The 22883-nt window shown below is 38.9% G+C and overlaps 1 protein-coding gene across 2 annotated transcripts in view; it reads left to right on the forward strand.

Annotated features, from left to right (window-relative positions):
• The first annotated feature begins 3377 nt into the window (after positions 1-3377).
• The window catches only part of pcdh11 (protocadherin 11), a 271369-nt gene continuing 251863 nt past the window's right edge, over positions 3378-22883 (forward strand). For both annotated transcript variants that reach the window (XM_061236941.1, XM_061236942.1), the window contains exons 1-2: positions 3378-3470; positions 17840-18420. In XM_061236941.1, the coding sequence (XP_061092925.1) occupies positions 17881-18420 (540 nt within the window). In that variant the 5' untranslated portion in view covers positions 3378-3470; positions 17840-17880. The remainder of the gene's footprint in view (positions 3471-17839; positions 18421-22883) is intronic.

Here is a 22883-nt window from a genome sequence, read left to right on the forward strand (position 1 = left end):
ACCAAGTTAGACGTCATTCGTGGTGGACGTCGCAGAATTCTCCTGTGGGAATGTGGAAGTTGTAGTCCCTACAGAGGTCAGAGGATAATGGCCAGACAGGTTCAAATGACCATGTCTTACAACATTTGTATACAGAAGAGCATCTCTGATCACACAACAAGTTGAACCTTGAAGTAGATGGGCTACAGCAGCAGAATAATTAAAATCTCTCATAAATACCTAATAAAGTGGTCACTGAGTGTATGTATTTAATATAAGCTTCAAGGGTGTCAGCTTAGCACATAAATAATGTAATGCAGATGAATGTAATTTCATTTTCCATTTCCATGGCAATGAGCATATGCCCGCAAGAAAGTTTTTTTATGCTCCAGGTACATTATTGGAGTTGATTGCTTGTCTTAGTTTCTCTCAATTGCTCATGTTTCTTGACTTACATACATTCGCATTAATTTTACTGTAGCTGTGTTTCCATGCTTGGATATTGTTAAGGGGAGGCACCATAGGTAAAAAAGGTCATTTTGACTGGATAGGTCAATTTTAATATATTATGATATTTATACTTGTCCCTTTTTATACATAGTTCCCCCCATTTTAGGGGACCAAAAGTAGTTGGACAGTTGGCTTCTCAGCTGCTTCTGAATATATTAAAAATATTTTAAAAAGAAAAAAGAATTATGCATTTCTGTCCACATTCAAAATATAAAAATGTAATTTAGATGTTTTTCCTATTCACCTGTGGTGCCTCCCCATGCATATCCAGCATGTAAGACGCAGCACAGGAAACCGCACCATATTTTACACCAACGTTGATTTTCATTCCAGTCATATGTGGAATTTATTTTGTGAAGACTATACAATTCGTAAGTAATTACTGTAGCAACTATGTTTTGATGTTAGTTTGGAAAATTTGGAAATATTATATGATAAAATGATTCTACTTCAAAATAAATATATGAATATTGAATGTAAAGAAGACACACTTCCTGTGCCAGAGCATTGCTCTGCACTCCTAGTTCTACACCTTGTTTTTCTTTTCTTTTTTCTTTTCTTTTTACAAGTAGCAAGTTTTGAAACTCCCCATTAATTTGTTTGTCTGAAATTGGTTCTAACTGGACTTGTAAGTGACTTTCTCTGAACAGTTGTCCTAAATACAGTCTTCCATATCTGTAAACAACCTCAGGTATAATCTGGCCATTGAAAAGTCTATGAAATGAAACTGCACTTGCAATATGGCACCTTGAAAGCCAACTGAAATGTTTACTTAGTGCTCAATACCTCTAGTCATGTTTCTGAAAGAAACCAAATCCACTTTGAATCTGTTCCAAGGAACCATGTTTCTCAGGATGGTAAACATAACCTCCTGTATATAGTGGAATCATAGGTACCGGTTTAGGAATGTTGTTAATAAAACCATGATACCCATATATCTGCTGTTGAAGTAGTGTAGTAGTGAGTAGTTGGGTCACTGGCTGTGTGTGGGAGGGGCCGGTGACCCTTGAGGGGTTAGTGACCTTTGAATGGCCTCATCCATACACAGTGCTTTCTTACTGAAATCTCAACATCCTTGAGACAAAATTGAAGGATAAACAGCATAATAAAAATACAAGGCACCCGGTACTGGAATGCAACTTAAATAATAATAATAATAATAATAATAATAATAATAATAATGGTGATGATAATAGTAGTAGTAGTAGTAGTAGTAGTAGTAGTAGTAGTAGTAGTAGTAGTAGTTGTTGTTGTTGTTGTAGTATTGCACTCCATTAGCTTTAAAATATCCTCATCATTATACAGTTTAATAGTGTATATGCATGGACTTGTTGTTTTGGGTTGACATGACATATCTTTCTATCTCTCTCTCTCTCTCTCTCTCTCTCTCTCTCTCTCTCTCTCTCTCTCTGTCTCTCTTTTGATCTTGGTGCTGTCTACATTTAGTTATGGAGGGCAGCTACAGATGGCTATGCCAGAAGATGGTTACTATTGAAGGAGAATAAAGCCCTGTCTAATAGACTACTTAATGGACATCTACTGAGAACCCATGGGACATGCTTACCCATGATTACATGTGAAGTGTCATTCAGATATTTCGTTAACAACCACACGTCTTCTTGTTTGGAAGGTTAAAGGACTTTCTAACGCAATAACTGATCGTCAGAATGTATAGGGAGACAATTACTATCGATCCACTTGCATGGCGGTACTGCCAGCATAAATTAATCTGATATAAATACAAATATAAAACCATTTCACTTGTCATTTCACTTCGGGATAAAAATAAAGCAGTATTCTACAGTGCGGAAAGAGGCAGGAGAAAAACATGACCACCCAAATTAACATAATACTTGGACTACGTCTAATAAAAAAAATGCATGTAGCCAGATTGTCACACTTCCATAACGTTTCTGAGATGAATCCCTATCAGGAAAAATAATAATAACGCAAATAAATAAATAAATAAATCACAATTTATTTGCAAAGCGAACAGTGCCCCCCTCTAACTCGCAGGCGCCAATGCCGTTGCATCTCGCGTACTACTCTCGCTAAAGCTCAGTGCCACCGTCCTACCAACGGCCAGTGCGGCTTTAAGGAAAAACCCATCATTTGTATTCTGTTCTAGGCTCCTCCTTCCACAATGATGTCAATCGGAGGTGGAGTGGTAGGCAGTACTAAGGGGCTGAGTTCATTCGAACACAACTGAGAGAGCCAGAGATTTGCGCACAGCAACCTCATAACGCGTAATTCAACAACTTCTGAGAGTGATGCTGAACCAAGCCATACTCGCATTCTACTTTTCCAGGGAAAATATGCAGTAGCTACAGCTCCCACACATATTTTTTCAGAATAACTCTGGCCTGTGTCTGCCTTCTAACGAGTTATTAACGATAATAAAATCAATAAATGGCGAGAGTTATTATCAGCGATTTTAGACTGTAACATTCTTTCGTACATGAGTCGTGGATCTAATACAAGTGTGTAATGTTTAGAGAGCTGGCAAATTTTCATATCGATGAAAGGGACTGTATGACAGATTTCACAAATTTGTACTAACAAGAATATACAGTTGAAATCGCACATATTGCGAAAGAGACGACTTGGACCATCGGTGTCATCAATCCGTTGGAATTGCACAGCAGTTTGCCCAAGATATCCGAAGAGGAATTATTCTGTTTCTCAAAAATATAACAAAGTAACTGAATATCAATGTGTTTTTTAAACGGTTCTGGACCACATACTGCACAAAGCAAGGATCATTTCCAGTAGTCGGATTTAATTTTATTAATACATTATTATATTTCGGTTACCGGGGGATTTTTTTTTCTTTCTCTCCTACCACCCCCTCTCACCCCTCCTCCTCCTTCTTCCTTCCTTCCTTCTCAGTTCGATTCATGGCACATCATCTTCTAAAGCACTGATGTCGCTACGTATCGGGATTTGCTAATAATTTGGCATTTTGCTTCAAGGAATTTAAGGTAAGACGAATTCGTTTTTCTCATTAAACTGAAATATTGGACACCCTACCATTTGACAGCATTGCACATTTAGGAATGCACATCCATAGGTTGACGTAGAAATCACCGGTCAGTGTGCGTGTGTACCTACTGTATGTCAAATTGCGTTAAGATAGACTCCGGATATCAAAGTTAATACACCATTATACTGTAACTTCCATGGTAGTAAATTGGTTTACATAAGCTTTATCCACGTAAATACGAGCAACAATTCAGATGGCATCGACTTATAAGAATAATCAAGCAAAGAAAGTCGTGGTAGGAGTTGCAAATGCATCATGTTGCAATAGAAAAAAATGAAAACCATTATTTAGCCAACACGTGATTGTAGGCTATTTGGGTAGCCTACACATCTCAACACTCCGATGTAGGCTAATCGTTAAGTACCAGGAGCGTATTATGGAACATTATATTTTAAAACATTCTAAACATATTGCCAATCTAAATCATTAAACTACACTGCCTGCTACAGCCAACAACATACCGCCGTTTTAGGTTCGATGAACGAGCACATAGCGACAAACTAGAAAACCAGTTTTCGCTCCATAAATTTCAGTGTAGCTTATTACACGTGTGATTGTTGCCCACAAGCCGGCTCCATAATATCAGTGACAGAACGCCAATTATAACATTTATCTTGCGGATAAGCGTATTAGGGCTACATTACGCAACAAATATAGATGCGCACTCCTTGGAAATTCAAACATGTTGAAACTGTAGAAACTGTAGCGTATTCTTTCCAGCATGCAAGAGGCTTTATTAACAGAAGAGATACGGCACGATCAAACAAGATTGCTTGATTTCTTTAAAGCTGTTAGGTAGTGCGAGGAAAGGCTACTGACCGGCGCTAGCGAGGCAACTTTATTAGAATGAGGAGGATGATTCCAATGACGTGATATTGTTCCTATTTTATGAAGTAGAAGGCAGACTAATGTTCAATTCCACATCATTTCTACATTCCTAAATCAAACCAGTTGAAACGGGAAACTATCCAGCTCAAATGTATTAAAGCATATACCTAGGAGGGCATGAAGACCGGTGATAAGATGCGTGCTGGGACAATGTCGGCAATGTCTTAACACTCACAACTGTAAGGGCAAATAACCGTGATGTGTGATTGTTTTTGACAATTCAAATAGTGTTGCTGGTGCTGACAACGTGTGATTGGCATACTCGTTGGACTCTATACTTCATGAAGACATACTAACTGCCCTTACGGCTGCTGAGCATGTTTGTGAGCATTATACGGCAGTGTTTAAGTTGCATGGCCATACTTGTACCTAGTAGGATATAAGGCAACATCTATCTACAAGTTAGCAATTTGTATGCGGTATTTATCAAGTGCTACGTGCTTTTTAGATTGATGCCAAATCGGATCGGCTGAAATAAATACCCAACGTATTCCTTTTAATTGATCGCCAGGTTGGCCAAGGATTACTGCTAAGAAAATCGTTTTCAGCTTACACGTGATTTACCTTTAAGTATTTACTATGAGCATACATGGTGAAATACACGTTTTGACTATGGCAACTTCAGTTGCTATATGCTATTTTAGCTCAGTTATTTTGAGTGAATTGCGGCCCATTATGAAACTAACGTGTTACAGGCTTAACTTTGCTGGGGTTTTTTTCCTTCTATTTATTTATTTATTTATTTATTTATTTATTTATTTATTTATTTATTTATTGGCTGGCCTATTATATTAGATAGTAGGCCCTATCACATTTTGTCAGTATTCATAAATTGATTATGTCATGAAATCACTGTCAGATAATTTCTGGTCTTTCAACAAAGTGGAGTCTGATAATGTCTGTCTTTCATTTTAAGTAGCTATTATTAGCATACTCTGATGCCAGAGTATGCTGATAATTTTGTATTCAGACAAAATTGATTGCACTTTATGCATAATATAGAAATTATATTTTGTACAACTTACAATACACCTCCCAAATACACTGAAATTGAAATATTCTTCTTTCAAGATATTACTGCAGGGTCATTTTACACAAATGTCCATCACGTCAGAAATCCCTGGTTATTAATGTAGTCTGATTTGCGAAATATTCTCAATTTCAGATTGCAGATACACTTCCACTACTAGGTGCAGAGAATTAAACCCTGAACCGCTACAAATGGAAGGAAGTAAATAGCCTGATAGCAATGCTACTTTTTGTCAATCATATATTCTTCCTCAGTTGAAAATCTGAAGAAGCATGGATTTATTTTTACTGGAAACTTTAATCTGGAATTACAGTCATCTACCTTCACAGTTTGTTGATTTTAAAATGATACTGTTCTGTAATCTCAACATATCTGTTTCTAGAGATGACGCTTGTCATGAAGTATAAATTGAGCACTAATTCATTTGGAGGGAAGGATCCTTGTTGGAGCAATGACTTGCTGCATTTTTTGTATTTGTAATTTTTTCAGAATTTTCAAAATTCACAGTTTTACTTTGAATATAGGAAAACACAATTATTATTCAAATTGTATTCCACTCATTGCAGTGTTATTGTTTTCATATTCAGAACATACCCTTTTTGCATTGCCCTGAAACACATCCAATGGGGCTAACCAGGATTTGAGCACAGAAAAAGATGTTCATCTTGGGTTGGTTTTCTTAACTCATGCTCATTTACACTATTTTATTCTGCAAAGCTGGTATGAAGCAAACTGGGAATTAATATTGTACAACAATAGAGAATATTGACACTTGCTTATACCTGTCCCAGAAATGAAGTATACATTTCAGATGAAATGGATTAGTGTGTGGTGTGGGGAACAGGATTTCTGGAGTTGTTGGCGAACAACTGAATGTGAATATGGAACATTTTGACCCTCTGTAGCTGTTTAAAATGTAAGAAAATACATTTACTATTTTTATTTGTATCTCTTTGTGGATGATTCTGGTGGCACTTTTCCATACAGGTGCAATATAACTAACCTTGGTCTCTGAAATGAGATGTTTCGCGCAGATTTTCCATATTTATTGATAAAAGGAAAGTAATTTAGGGAACAATAGAAGGCAACACAGAAAGTGTAAAAATGTTTCTATTACAGTAATTTTGTATCTATTTTAATTGACTGGCTCAATTTGACATACATAAAAGCGGTAATACAATCTTAACATAATATTTAAACACATCACTAAAAGCCACAGAACTGGGATATGTTTAGTCGATAAACTGATACATTTGGATATGTACCATTTGATAGATAGAGTGGATGTGATAATGAATGCGTAGTTTCATTTATGCATTTATTTAATTCAGTGTGATTGGTCAGGGCAGTTAGGTGTAAAAGCTATATTTTGCTGAATTTTTGTCTTCTGAGTGGCAATACATGGAGTGAACTAATTTGCAAATACTAATTTGAGGGACATTATTCATAAAATGGCATCTTACACTACTCATCCAAGGGGAAAAACACATTACTTGACTATCATTTCATTGTTGGATCATTTAGTTGTGTATAGTCGATGGAATCGTGTTGGGATTGCTATAGTTCAGGATGGAAACTGCTTTTGATAGATTTGATTTTGATTGTATGTTGATACATTAATTTCACAATAAGTACATCCACTGAGATTAGAGTACAATTTGAGTTCATAATGGTAGTTTGAGGCATTTGTACTTTTTCTAGGTGTCGCTCAGATATCATGGTAAAGGCGATCTGTAATAGTGTAATTCAGTGAGGTAAAGGAAACCTTAATTTTAAGAGGCCACTGACAAATATGTCAAAATGTAGTATTCATGATATGGTGAGGCTTCAGAGCCCATTGGCTGCTCTAATTCCTTGGATTTTATGCATTCAGCCCATGAGATTTCCTGTCAACATTGCCATTTTTAGACTGCCCTCTAGGGGTAGGACTATGAATATTGTTACTACCACTTGGTTACAAATTCCTCATAAAGGTGTTAAGAGTTTTGTGTGAAAAATGAATGGAAATTTTTTTTTGTAGTTGTTCAAATATGTAATGTATATCACAAAGCTAATATAGATTGTACATTCAAAATATATATATTTTTTTCATCAATGCTTTCAATTGCAGGCCACAGTTGGGTAGTTTGCAAATGCAAATCCCAGTTGGACACATATTTATGAAAGGTCAACAGTTAGTTAAAAAAGGTATCTGAGGGCGAAGTAACAGACAAATTACCAAAAAGCAGCTAATTTCCTGAGCACTAAAATATACAGTCAATGATATACACACTTTTAATATCTGTCCTGATCTGTAAACATACAATGAATGCAGTTATGTATGACACAGGCAACCTTTGGAAGGGGGGAGGGGGGTGAGGGGAATGTTAATCAATTACCTGTCAGCCAGTACTAGAAGAATCAGTTTTATTTTACTGAATATTATTCTTGTGTATGACAATTAAAACTACTAAAGCCGTGGACATTTTATCCTCCTTAATTTAAGAGCATTGAGTGCCGTCATGACAGGTGGCACCATCGCCTTTGGAAAGTGTCTCATATCCTGGTCTACGCTTGTCAGGCAGATACCGCTGCTGCCTGCCGCAACGTCGGTGGCAGCCGGTTTAAAGACCATGGTCAGTATTACAGAGCTGAGGTAGAACCAGGAATTATTCTCTCCTGACAGCTTGATAAGGCATCTGCAAGGTCATAGATCTTGAAAAAGGATTTAATGGATCACTTTGGTAGGCCTGTCTCTCAGACTGCTAGGACACACAGGAGTCATCCTCATAGTCCGCTGTCGACTCTGAGACACTCAGCCTTCAGCTGCCTCCAGAAAGCAAACCCCCAGTATCTTAGAATTCACATCTGCGTCACATTTAATGTTCTCCGCTCACTAATTGCCTTGTCAGTCGGTGAATCTCTATAAGCAGATTATACCTTACCTCATGCTGACAAAGCCCTGTTTGAAGACTTTTCAGCTCATGATAGCCAAAGAAGCAAAACAGTATGCAGATGCTGCATTTGTAATTTATGTGGACTCCTTCATTGTGCCATTGTTTTAAAAGAACCCCCAACATCGGGCAGGAATATAAATATGTATTTGTTTTGGGCATGTCATTCTTTGTACAAAAATGTGTCTTTGTACATATGTTGGACAAAGCAAACAGGATAAAATAAAATAAACATAATTCTTATTTCACTAAATATATTATGTATATACCCACAAAAAACCCCGCACAATATCATTTCTCATGCCCATGAAAATAATGCCACGCCCATGAAAAGCAAAGTCAGTTCACAACCACATTCTCCCAGAAAAGCCCAGATTGGATACCTGCAGCCAACTTTAAAATGTGAAGGGTACATACAAAAAAGGAGTTTTGGCTCCTCCAAATGCTAAATGGAAGGGAGTGAAAGGGTGTGCGGTGATATTAAAGCAAAGCGACACCTTGTTAGCTGTGAAATTCAGCAACAGGACACATGAGTAGTATGAGAAATTGTTTCTTGGGGCCTCTGCGGTGATGCGTCAAGTTCATTCTTTCACCCACGGTATGTCGTCGCACCCGATACTATCGAAGAAAATCCTGAACATGCCAGCGCCAACTGGGGCCAAGAGTCCTACAGGGCAATGTAAAATCAGTCACAGTGTTAGCCAGAAAGGGTTTCAGTCTGCAGAGATTTTTTTGTCTCACTACTTCACCAATGAACTTCTCTGAAATGTCATGTTATCACAATGACAATTTCCCCGGAGAGAAACCCCCCGAAATAAGAACTTTTCTTTTTCCAATGTGAGTTCAGTACATTTATTTAGTAATCACTAAAAACTCTGTCTTGAAATGAAATGTTTGCATTTGCCTCAAGCGACAGGAAATTAAATTGATCAGCCCTAACGCTAACATCAGCCTGCTCTCCATCAAGGTGTATCATCACAGATATCTGATGACTGCTACAGCGATGTATAATGTCTACTGTACATCACGCAACATGTGCTCACCCCTGGACAGATTAAGATGGAAAAAAAAAATCATAATCTTTTCAAAATGTCATATTAAATCAGGGGCAATCTACTTATTTTGTACTTTTTCTAAAGCATGCTTTATTTCCTTGTGTCTTATTTGGGACCACATATCTTGTATCACTCTTTCAATATAGTTTGTCCACAAAGTGTGTCGCTACATAGCATACAGTTTAATATTACCATACCTGCATTAAAGTGTAGAGTGTATATTATGCTCTCTTTCATATAGGCCTACTTCATGTTGTATAGGCTATAGTATAAGTATGTATATGGGCCTATATATAATTATTAATATTTGTCCAAAAGTAGTTGACCAATTAAAGTGTCACCGACAGATCACTTTTGATTCTCACTGTGGGAATAAATGGTATAAAGCTGTTTGTAATATATGCAATTTATTTTGAATCTGTTAAAATAATAAGATGACGCTGTGTTAATGCTATACAAATAATTGGGTATAAATGAGAAAGTCTTGTTCTGCACAAAATTAATATAAACTACAGGGCTGTAGCATGTTTATCTGTGCAGATAAACTTTGATGGGGAACTGATGATAGCGGTAGGGCTGATCAATCTATTTCCCTGTCTTTTGAGGCTTTCAGCAAATGCAAACATTTCACTAAAAAATATTATTTTTGTGATTCATTTACATTTTCACCAGGAGATGCAATTAATACTTGATAGGTAATTAAAATGTGCATTAAAAATAAAACCCTTGGCTGAGGCTTAAAGAATCTATTCGGCCCATGAGTGGTTTAACTGTAATTGTCCCCATTTCTTATACACAGATACCATCTACTGGCAAAAAGTGGTATTTTTCTGTGAATTGAGTGAATTCTCAACCAAAGGTTTTGTTTTTAAAACTAGCCAGCGTGCACTACAATGCATGATTTGACAGTATTATTATAGTTGGCATTATTATTTTCCATTACAACGATAATTCTGCTGTCCGAAACGCATTTCTTCAGTCAAATTTTAAGGAGACGGCAGTTGTTTACCATCAACACGGTATTAGCATATTATCTTACGAGTGAAATTGCTCATATCATGTTCTCTCATGTCAGCCAGTCAGCTAGCTAGCAAGGTAGGTCACAAGCTACTTTTAAGAGCCTAAATATAGGCCAGCTAGTTAACTAGCAGGCATTAGCTATCACTGTCACTACTATTTTCCATGTAGCTAGAGCTAGCTGGCTAGCCTAGTGAACTAACTTTTTTGCCGTTCATGAATAGCCTAAGAAACAAACATTGCCGGTGAATTAGCTGTAAGTTTTCTGTTCATGTACGCCAACCTAGCTGGTTTCTTTTTGGCCGCCCTTGCTTTACTGTATCTGACATGTTTTCACAAATTGAGTGCTTGCTTGCCACTCTGGACATTCACCATGGAACGTCATCTGGCTATTAACGTTACCTGCATGCGATAACGTTGCTGAACATAATGGTCCATTTAGAACATCAGATTAGCATTCATTTTTGCATTGTGTCTTGCCATGTTAAGTACATGCACAATTCATCGTCGAAATTTAGAATTTTGAGGTCTAAATCAAATTTACTAAAATGTACAGTCATGAAATGAATGAGTGGTCTTAATACTGTACCCTGTTTGTGCATTTGTGCAGATTTAAAGAACAACATGTTGTAATCAAACATATACTGTTGCTGCTTTGTCTGTCGGATGAATATCATTTCGTACATTAATGTAATTAAACTGTAAAAAAAAAACATTCAACAATATTGGCCAGAACTTGCAAGCAAGCACACACTGCCTCCTTTTCCACGTGATTCGGAAACTGATGCACTTCTTGACTTGTGTCCATAAGCAGGCAGAAGTACACAAAAGTTGTGGACCCGAGAAAGCATAGCAGCACTTCTCCAAATATTAAAATGAGTAGACCTAGGCAAAGTGATCCTACTAATGTTGGACAGTTTTTCAGTGCTTGCACAATGGGAACGTACAAATAAACACCAAAAAGGCATAAAGTCTTGTGTGCTCACTCACGGTAGCTTGCAATCTAACAAGCTAGCAAGTTTGGTAGAACCACATTAGAATTTACTAACATCGCATAGCAACCACCTGGCCCTACATACTGGATTTGTAATGAGCTAATTTCTTTTAAATTATTCGTGCAATGAAGCTGTTAATAAGAGATGAGAGACGTCAGAGGAGAATGGCCAGACTGGTCAAAGCTGACAGGAAGGTGATAGTAACGCAAATAAGCACACAATTACAACAGTGGTATGCAGAAGAACACACATAGTGTCAACCCTCTAAGTGGATAGACTACGGTAGCAGAAGACCAATAAGTCTAAAAAATAAAGTGGTCACTGAGTGTATATAGCGTATCTGTGCACTGTCCATAGAGATTCACACCAACCAAACACAACAGATACAGACTCTGCACTTTTTAAAGTGTAAATACAGTTTAACACAATAAGCAAAATAGTAATAATTGAGTAATTAAAAAAGAAATCACAATTTCACTTATATCTGGCTGCACTTCAAGCAGCGATGGGTCACAGAAAACATATTTTCTCATTAAGTGGGTCGTAGGCTCAGACAGTGCGGGAATCACTAGCTTAGAACATACTGTAATTAACTTTAATGACAAGAACAACCATTCAGCCCATCTTGGCTCATCGTCTGTTGTCAGAATATCCTCTTGTGCTATTTGTTTACATTACAAAATTCACATCACTGCTTTGCTTTTTATAGTTCTTTACATAATACAAACATGGTTTTAAAGTTGTACTTAGTACTATATCCATAATGACATGTGATATGGCGTTTTAGGTAGTGTGTTACAAATGCACCTATGCTTCTTTTATTCTTTACCAGTTTTTAGACAGGAACCTGACAAAGAACGAGCTGTTTGATCACACAAAATAGACTTGGTCCCCAGTGCACTGCTGTTGATGGTGCTATTTTAGATTTTAGTGTCGCGTGGCAGCCATGCAGGATGCTAAATGGATAAATGGCTAAGATTGTATTTCTCTTTGGGGGTTAGCTATATTCCGTTTCAACCATATATTTTTATTTTAAAATCAGACCTTTATCTGAGATATTGCTTCGTAGATTTGGTGGGGGGGCAAAGGTGTATTTGCTTCCAGAGCCCTAGTTTATGAATAAAGACAGACAGCTCTGTCCATCATTTCTTCGTGTAAAGCGATCCTAGCTCTGGCTTCTCTCCTCAGCCCTGGCTCCTGAGGATGGAGGCAGGTTTTGCGCCTGCTGGATTAAATCATCCGTCTAGGGCTCAAAATAGCCTCCTGGAGACCAGGGGAAATGTAAGCATGGAAGATGGCCTCAAAGGCATTTGTGGTTCTTTTCTCTTTCATGCTCCATTCTTCAAAATATGTCTCCCATACACACCGCAGTGTTAGTTGTTCTGCTGCACAACATGTTTTTTGAAAAGGCACCCAAGGTGGTTCCCTGAGACAATAAAAACCTGCCGAAACTGTGGTTGGATGTATTACACAGTTATGAATCATCCTCATAAGTACTGTTGACTAGGTGTGTGTATGATATGTCCAAGTAAGTGCATTCCTGGGGGTTCTTTTTAAGATACTTATTGACCTTATCCAGGAAGTATAACAAATGAATGTCAAATGCTGAATTCAATTTGAGACATACCCTCTCTCTCTCTCTCTCTCTCTCTCTCTCTCTCTCTATATATATATATATATATATATATATATATATATATATATATATATACTCAGTGATAAGTGTAATAAATAAACTATACACTCATCGAGCACTTTATTAGGAACATTTTTACTTTATTACTTTATTACACCTCCATGCGTTTATCTAATCAGCCAATTGTGTGGCAGCAGTGCAATGCATACAATTGTGTAGATACGGGTCAGGAGCTTTAGTTAATGTTCACATCACCATTCTCTGCAAACTCTAGACACTGTTGTGCATGAAAACCCCAGGAGATCAGCTGTTTCTGAGATACTCAAACCACCGTGTCTGGCACCAAGAATCATTCCATGGTCAAAGTCACTTCGATCACATTTATTCCACATTCTGACATTTGGTCTGAAAAATAGCTGAACCTCTTGACCACGTCTGCATACTTTTAAGCATTTAGTTGCTGCCACATGATTGGCTGATTAAATATTTGCATTAAGAAGTTGGAGTACAAGTCTACCTAATAAAGATTTTAAAGGAGATGCACCTCATACCTACTGTCAAATATGGAGGTGGGTCATTGATGTTTTGGACATGTTTTGCTGCCAGTGGTCCAGGAGCATTATTGAAGATCAACAGCACAAAGAATTTCAACAAAGTATCAGGACATTTTTCGGCAGACAATATGGTTGTCTCTACTACAAAGCTTAGGTAAATTGTCCAGCAAATACATTTGATTTTGGTCTCATCTGACCATAGCACCCATTCTCCAGTCATCAGTGCTACCTTTCAGCAACCTAGAGTTTGTTGCTATGGAGGTACCATTGTATGGTTCCTTTTGAGACTTTGACACCACTATGCAATAAATCTCTGCTATACTTAAACTGCGATCCCTGGGTTCTTTATAGCCTCCCTCACCATCTTCCTCAACAACCATGACAACATGCACTTCCGTCCTCTTCCTGGAAGTACCTTTTATTAGTACCTTTGTTATTATTGGCCTGACCATGCTAAGTGGTATGTTTTTAATGAAAATACATAAATGTTCATTTTTTCATTTTTATACATTTTTATCTTTTCATTTTTGAAGTAATGGCATGACGCGATATAGTTACTTTTGACCAAGAGTTTATTGACAATTTCATTTCATTAGATTTTAGCTATAATAATTGTTATGGGTTCTGATAAATTTGATACCTTAGAAAATAGAGTACTTAATAAAAAGACATAATGAATGTGATGTTTATTATATGCAGCCTTTCTTTTACTTCTAATGAAGCGTCCCGATAATATGGAGCCCACTGTATATGTATAGTCTTTGTGGTCCATTTCCAATGTGCCATGTAATTTCTGAAATTTGCTCATGCTGGACATGGACAATATTCATTTCAGATGTACACATATCCTTTGCCCTTGAGTCTGTTTGACACAATGGATGCAAAAGAGGATAACTGACCTTCAAAAGATCTACCACAGATTCCACTGATTAATCACATTAGTCCAACATATTTGTTTTGTTTACATTTTTGGTTATTTTTTTCTATTGTTTTTTTCTCATCCATTCTTGTTCTCAGTAGCTCAGTATCCAACACCTTGTGGGAGTGGTGCAATTAGTTCCATAAATCATGTGCTGGCACAATGGCAGGCGAGCAGAGCCTGGAGGCATGTTTAAATACCGTCCTTAAGCCAGTTGTCAGAAAGTGTTTTGTGTGAGGAGGGTCAAATGGCAGTAGTTGTGAAGTTCATGATTGAGTGAGGTCAATAAATTGTCGACACTGACCAAGGAGCTGGTCACAGTTTGCTGTCAGGGCCACGGGGTGCTACACCTTTGTGGTTCATACGCATACGATCCGACACTTGGATTTCTGAGCATGACGGTCAGAAACATGGCCTTCTGAGGTCTGGGTGGAGCACTGCTAACAATTTGGTGATTGATGTACCATTCATATAGATGACCGTGCATACTATACAAGGCACTGCCACACATTATGGAAAACTGTGTTTAAAAAAGGCACAGTTTATTATGTTTATTTATGTTTTTTTCATGGAGGCATTTGCATCTGTGTACATTCATTTGTAACAGCTATCTTAATGACCATGACATGGTAATAGCATTATACGACCAGCAGCAATTTGAAATAAAGTATACATGCAAAAACAAAGCATTGTGCATTAATATGATCATTTTATGTAGAAAAATAACATACAAAGAAATACATGTACAAGCTCATTCTACGCTTCCAACAGTAAGATACATTAGACTGCTTAATGTGTAGGTATGACTGTAACTATTACATATAGCATAGTGTGGAGATGATAATTATCTATTTTTATTTTATGTTGATAGAAGATTTAATACGTATTGCATGTATTATTCCAACAAGAGAAATGATTGCAAGCTCTGATTGTACAGTTGCGAAGAATGTAAAGAATGCTACATGTTTAGTTGAAGCTGTCCTTGGAGCCATCTCTGTACTTTTGGAGGTCAGTCTGACAGCTTTCGTCTCTGATGCTGGCAGCTAAGGAGGATATATTTTGGCTTTTGATCTTATATCCAGCTCGCTAGATTTTGCCCTAGCAAGTGCGTTCTTTTCATTACATATTATATGGTGCAGCGAGGAGTTGCCAGGGCCAGCGTGAGCTGTGGAATAGTAATTGCCCACACGATCTTTAAAAAGGTACGACTTGAAAGTAAGGCAAATAAGGAGCCATGTCTTTTCAAAGGGCAACACAACACTTTGTGTAATGGTGCAGGGAGCGACTGGCACATTGATCACTGTCATGTAAATAACTGCTGCTTTTCTCCTGCCCAGCGGACCGATAATGAGTCTCTCCTGAGTTTTCCCTTCTTGAAAGCATTGCATTGTGACAAATGGCATGGCGCATGAGGATTAGCATGAACAGTGGATGTCACCGCTTTCACCACTCACCTAATCAAAACATTAGCTTTTTAGCTCTTTTAATAAGTCGCTCCCTTAAAAAAGGGCAACGTGAAGGCAAATGTCACTGCAAACACAAAGCGAAAAGTGTCACATTTAATTTAGGAACAATTATAGTCAATCCTCAAAATAAATCATGTTACTTTTTTTATGTTTATTATGTTTTCTATATACATATGTTGGTCTTCTGTGCTGAGTGGATAATGTATCATGGATAAAATGAATGAAAGACAGAATGAATGAATTATGTTAATTTTTTTGGATCAAAAATCCCTGGAAGTTGAGACCACCAAATTAAGCACGCATGAATATGCCAAGTTGAATTTAATTTTCCATATTTTCCTCATGATGCAATATTTTTGCTTGCAAGAAAAGACAGCAGGATGACATTCTGGTCTGTCTTTGGAGATGTCAGAAATCATCCAGGGATTAATACTGCATTAGACACTTTGCAAAGTAACAGTACTCTGCTCTGTAAACTGCCCGGCATCTCATCCACCATTTCCACAATGACCTACTTCAACTTTTGGTGCTCACTGAAGAATTCAGCCCTACAGCCATTTTTATTTATATTCAGCCAAAATTGGATTTGCATTGCTATCAAATAATGCAACATCCGACAGCTAAGCCTGCAAATTTAGAAATTGTGTCAGATATGACAAAAACCTACAGGCGCTTAACATGGAACTCATTGCACTTCTTATGGCAGACTTACAAATTAAATGTGACCTAATTTCTCATTTTTGGTCATTACCCAATGCAGTAGTAGATGTATATTGTGCCATTGTGGCCTATGTTATTTGTATGGGTGTCAACGACTAATCCTGCCTTTGGTCGTCCGAGTCAATTATTATAGATTGAACATGGTCTTGTGAAGAAAAATATGCCAGTGCTAATAAGAAAACACATTTGATCAATACTTAAATACTAAGGTTAATGGTTAAAGACATGCACATGAGGCAGTGTGATCAAAAGTTTCTCCCAAGGAATTGATGTTGCAGTGAAATTGAATGCACAATAAACAATGAATAATAATCTCAATACCTCTCCCATTTATATTAAAAAAGTAGTGTGCGCATCCCATTGAGCCAATGAGCTGTCTTTCCACCTGCAACTTAACATCACATGCAACTACAAAATATAGCGGTTATACACAGCATTTTCTGGGTGTGTTGCATTCCTGACGTGCAATACAGCTGTATCCCAAGGTAACAAAACTCTGAAACCTTTTGTAGTTGTTTTGAAGGAATTCACCAGTGAGGATTGTTGTCATGCATATTCCCACAGAAGCCCCCAAAGTCTGTCCACTTTAAAACTGAAACAGTGTTTCCATGGGTACCCTGGGAGAATGAGAGGATGAATAAACATCAGAAGGAGCCGGTGACTGAATAAGTGAACTAATTACTTTTTCATGCCTATGCAGCCCATAGCTGCCGGCGGACAACAGAGGTTAATTGTGTGAAACTGCGCTCTAGCCTCGCGCCACGGCCTCTGTCTGGCCTGCCGTGGGGCTGATGTGACAAAGGGCTGTTTATCATAGACCTAAGGGGGTTCTGGCTCAGCACCGGTCTAGAAGAAAGGGGTTAAGTTCAAAGGTCAACGCTGTCACAGACAGAATGTGATTGTGCAACGGGGAAGCTTGAACTAATTGGAACAGAAATGGCGGAACTGTGTTTTAAATGATTTGTATCAATCGCACATTCTGTACCCTTTTCTCTCTCAAACTTTGTAGGTCTCTATAAAGACCGTTTGTCGTTATTGTTTCTCTGTCTCTTTCTTCTGTGATTTCTGACACATTTCTTTGTTTTCTTTGTCAGCGCCAGCAGCCTTACAGTGAAGGCCCTCCCCCATACTGAATATGGACTTAGCCTGTGAGGCACACCTGCTGGTGGTCCTGATCACCTGCCTGGCCTTACAGTCCTGGGCCCAGGAGAAGGACTACACAGTGCGGGAGGAGCTGTCTGAGAACGTACGCATCGGAAACCTGCGCAAGGACCTGGACCTGGCCCTGGACCCCAGCGTTAAGTTGTCTTCTCCGCTGCAGTTCAAGCCCGTCTACAAGACCGGCGACGTGCCTTTGGTGCGTGTGGAGGCCAACACGGGAGAGATTTTCACCACCTCCAACCGCATCGACCGCGAGAAGCTCTGCTCGGGCATCTTCAACGAGAAGCGCTGTTTCTACGAGCTGGAGGTGGCCGTGCTGCCCGACGAGATCTTCCGCCTGGTGAAGATCCGCTTCCTCATCGAGGACATCAACGACAACGCGCCCTTGTTCCAATCCACCGTCATCAACATCTCCATCCCGGAGAACACGGCCGTTAATTCCCGCTACCCCGTCCCGTCTGCTGTGGACCCAGATGTGGGGATCAATGGGATTCAGCACTACGAACTTGTGAAGGTGAGACTTTTATAAATGAGGGCTGTGGATAAGCACCATCGATCCTACAGAGCGCTGTCGGGACAGGCACACTACAACACAAGACATGGACAGAACAAGAGTGTAGCTCTGGTGAACATCAAGTGAACTGCATTTTTACCACTTGATGCCATTTAGTATTGGGATTACACGCTTAGGGATATTATTCTTACATCAGGTGTACATTTGGTGCAGATTTCCGTGGCTTGACATGCCAGGATTCGGTCCTTATGCATTACACGAGGGTTACTTGAGGTGCGTTCAAGGTGCAACTGCTGTGCTGATATTACATTCCCTGTATCATACATACAAGAGATTAGAGTTTATCGTCTGAGATCAGAATGTATGATCTCCTGTTGATCTTTGTGGTATATTTATTTATTTGCACAGGCATGAGGGAGGGGCTGAAGCCAGAATCAGAAAAAAATAACACCTTGGATTCAGACTATGTAGTTGTCATGGTGATACTATGCTGTGATTAGATTTGAACATAAACACTGTCTTTTTCTAATTATTTGGGACTTTAATAACATTGGCTGCAGACTCATATTATCTCAGATTCTGACAACCACTGCCTCTTTTTTAAATTTGTTTAAACCAAATTTGTTTTTTTCACCAAATTTGGAAGCCAATTCTACCCTATCCATTCCAATTATTTGCGTTAGCTGGGGATACACTGCTTACTACCCTGACGCTTGGCGGTCCGGAGAGATCTGGCAATCCAGAGAGCGGCACGTCTTCTTCAAGCCGTATCGTCTCAGCGCCCATGACCGTGATTCCAAGGCGACCGGGGCGCTGTTCAATGCGGCGATCCTACTAACCCCTGCTGACTCCCTCCCAATTATGCCGCTCCACGTGAGCCGGCCAAACTCGGCTTTGGCAGGACCGGGACGCAAACCCTGGGCCGCCGTGCGACTGTAACAAACTGATGCCAGCATCAAGGTCTGTCACTTTAGCCGGGTGCCACCGCGGCTACCCCATTGCCTCTTTTTAAGTTGGGGTAAAGGTCAGGGCTAAATGGGTAAAGGCAAGTTTCTAATTGGGGCTGAATGAATGGAAAGGAAAAGATAAATAGATGCCATTTTGCTGCACAAGGCATGCGTTTCTCTCATCTTCTAATTGATGTTTTAAGTAGAAAAAAAGAAGCAAGCAATAGCTGGCACAATATTCTCAGTGGCTCAATATTGTCCATGTGCCCAGAAAGCAGCATAATGCAGGACACTCTTGAATCACTTATTACACCAGTCTCATTATGGAAACTGATCTCTATTTTTCCGGATTCATTCATGTTGGTTTTTCAGTTTCAGTGCACATGGAGGGGAAACACACACATACACACACACACACACACACACACACACACACACACACACACACACACACCCATTGTACATGTGGATTCACACCCAAAGTAGGCTTTAAGACTTTTTTTAAAATAGCCTTTCAGAATTGTCATTTCTGCAATGGACTAGCAGAGAAAGCAGATGTCTGTACTCAATATATTTCTCACTGTGTCCAGTTAGACACCACACACACTCAACAGAGATAGTTTTTACAAAAAGAAAGGTGATTCAAAAAAGTATGTATGTATTTTGAAATGGTCAGTGGACTGTGTCCAATCAAAAATAAATGAACAAATAACTATACACTCACCGAGCACTTAGGTATTCGTTAGACTTATTTTTTAGACTTCTACAGCTGTAGCCTATCCACTTAGAGTTATTATGTGTTGTGTGTTCAGAGATGCTCTTCTGCATACCACTGTTGTGTAGTTATTTGTGTTACTGCAACCTTCCTGTCAGCTTTGACCAGTCTGGCCATTCTCCTCTGATGTCTCTCATTAACAAGGTGTTTCTGTTTGCGGAACTGCTGCTCACTGGATTTTTTTTTCGTTTTTGCACCATTCTTTGCAAACTCTAGAGACTTGTGTGCATGGAAATCCCAGGAGATCAGCAGTTTCTGAGATACTCAAACCACCCTGTCTGCCACCAACAATCATTCCATGGTCAAAGTCACTTAGATCAAATTTTTCCCACATTCTGATGTTTGATTAACTGAAGCTCCTGACCAATATCTACATGATTGCCACACAATTGGCTAGTGAGATAATCGCATGAATAAGTAGGTGTAATAAAGTGAAAATGTTCCTAATAAAGTGCTCGGTGAGTGTATACGCACAAGACAAGTACACCGTTTGAGTCTGAAGAGTCATTTGCACCTTTTTTGGGGACAAATAAACAGAATTCCCTTGCTTTTTGTGTCTGACTTGATTACCAATTTGCATTTTTAAAGAGGTTCTCAGCCAAGGCCTCTGTTGCTCTGACCCGAATTGATGAGAAGCTGAGTGAAATTGTTTATTCCTGGAAGATGACCAGCTTAATGCTTGTAGCATCACAATGAAGAAGTGACACCATTTCCTCAGCCAGTGTTATCATTTTATTTATTTATTTTACCCATCTGTGTCACAAGAGAGCATTTGAGTTTGGGGACCAGGGATTGACATTCCCCCTGAAGCTTGCAATGTCCTTTGGTTAGCGGAGGTAGTGCAGTTTATTAAGCCTCTGGTGACACAAAGCAAATTTCCCCTTTGAAGTCCATCCAAAACTATGACCTATACCCTGGTGAAATTAATATTTTGGACAGTACTTTTAAATTCTAAAATGTCTTCACACTAAACAAATTACTTACCAGGGACTGATTATATTTCTGAGCCTCACAGGAGTAGATGCGTGGCGTCACATTTAGGGACCCAATGTGTATGTCCTGGTGCCAAAAAAGCACTACAGTCCAACATGGCAGCTTCCATGAACTGGCTTCATGTGGCACTGGGCAGCTCCCATAGGAATCCATGCAACCAGTAAGCGGAAGCTGTCTCCAGTTCTTATGTGTCTTGATCATTTGAGCAGATTAAATATACAGTATACTGCTATACCAATGTAAAAGGGCAGCAAATGCTTTGTATGCTTTTAATTCAGCATTTGTAATAATCAGTGCCTTAAATATCATAACCACCAGTAATAAAACTAGCTATGTTAGGTCTGTGATTAATGCCATGTGAGTGTCACAGTCTACAATGTTTTTTGAGCTGTTACTTTTGCAGTGCTGCTGTTCATGTATTCTTCAATAAGACAACACTTTTAGGCATTGTTAAGGTTGTGGACTCAATACTTTCCTTTATTTTATCTCACTAATTATTATGTGTGTGCGTGTGTATGTGGGCGTGCATGTGTGTCGACATCGTTCTGCTATTTTTAGCAGAGCGTAGTCTAACTTGGATATGCCTTTTCTTTGTTACCTGGAATGGTGCACTTTCTGCACCTCAGGAAACAGCCAAGGTCATCCCAGGGAAAGTAATACCATGCATGGCTAGAGAAGGGCATTCCATTAAGAGAGATTTTATCACTTAAAAAAGAGACCCTCTTTACACCTTTCATCTCAGGGTAAAGTGGAGTCCAGCTCTCGCCCAGAATTATTGACTGTTTCAGGTTTGCCTTCTCCTTTGTGTGTGTGCATGTGTGTGTGATGTTTAGCTAATAACAATATTTCATATAGCAGTAACAATGACTTTTAACAATAGTAACTTTTATGTACCTGCCATGTGTGTCACTGTGTATTGAACATGAAAAGTTGTATTTAGTGGTGAATCTGGTTCATTCCCGCACCTGGGAATGCTTGAAAAATCACAGTTCCATTTGTTACTCTGGCAGTAGGTTTTTTTTTTTCTGTGCAGCATCAGCTTGACTGATGAAAGAGAGCGAGGGAGAGGGAAAGAGAGGGTGAAAGAGAGAGCTAGGGAGAGGGAGGGAGAGAGAGAGAGAGGAGCTGGGAGCTGTCAGCCCACAACAACTATAAGGCCATGCAGATGCGCCCATCCGTTGCTTCGGCCTGTTAAATTCACCGCAGGTCCTCAGTCTCCTTTAGCTTCTTAAAGGTCACGGAATTGATCGGGAGATGCATCAGCTGATAATCTGAACTATTGAAAGTGTCTGCACATGGGCTTTGGAGACATCTCCCGCAAGCTAATGCCACCTGGGCTTCAGTGCTGTTGTTCAGATGGTGCTCCACTGTATCAGTTTCACACATGCTCACCAGGGCTTATTGAACTGGAAGGGCAAAATGTTCATATTGCCTGTAAAAGTTTTTTTAAATCATAGATTCCTTTGTTAATAAAACAGCTGTTATTTTTTCAATTAAATTTTGTGAGATAAAGAGGGACCTGGCTCTTTGTTTTATTAAAACACGTCGTATTCATTGAGCCGCAAGTCAATCAACTGTATGATTATATGAGAATAATTTTATTGTTTTTTTTTTTCTTTTTGTAATAACTTGCTTCTTGTTTCAGAACAGATAATGCTGTCTGTAGTGACTGCCACTTAACCTTATAGCTGGTGATTCATGTTCTCATTCGTTTGTTTCTAAACCTGCCCAGGAGGTAATCAAAGTTG

This window comes from Conger conger, chromosome 3 (genome assembly GCF_963514075.1).
Source record: "Conger conger chromosome 3, fConCon1.1, whole genome shotgun sequence".
In the NCBI taxonomy this organism is placed as follows: domain Eukaryota; kingdom Metazoa; phylum Chordata; class Actinopteri; order Anguilliformes; family Congridae; genus Conger; species Conger conger.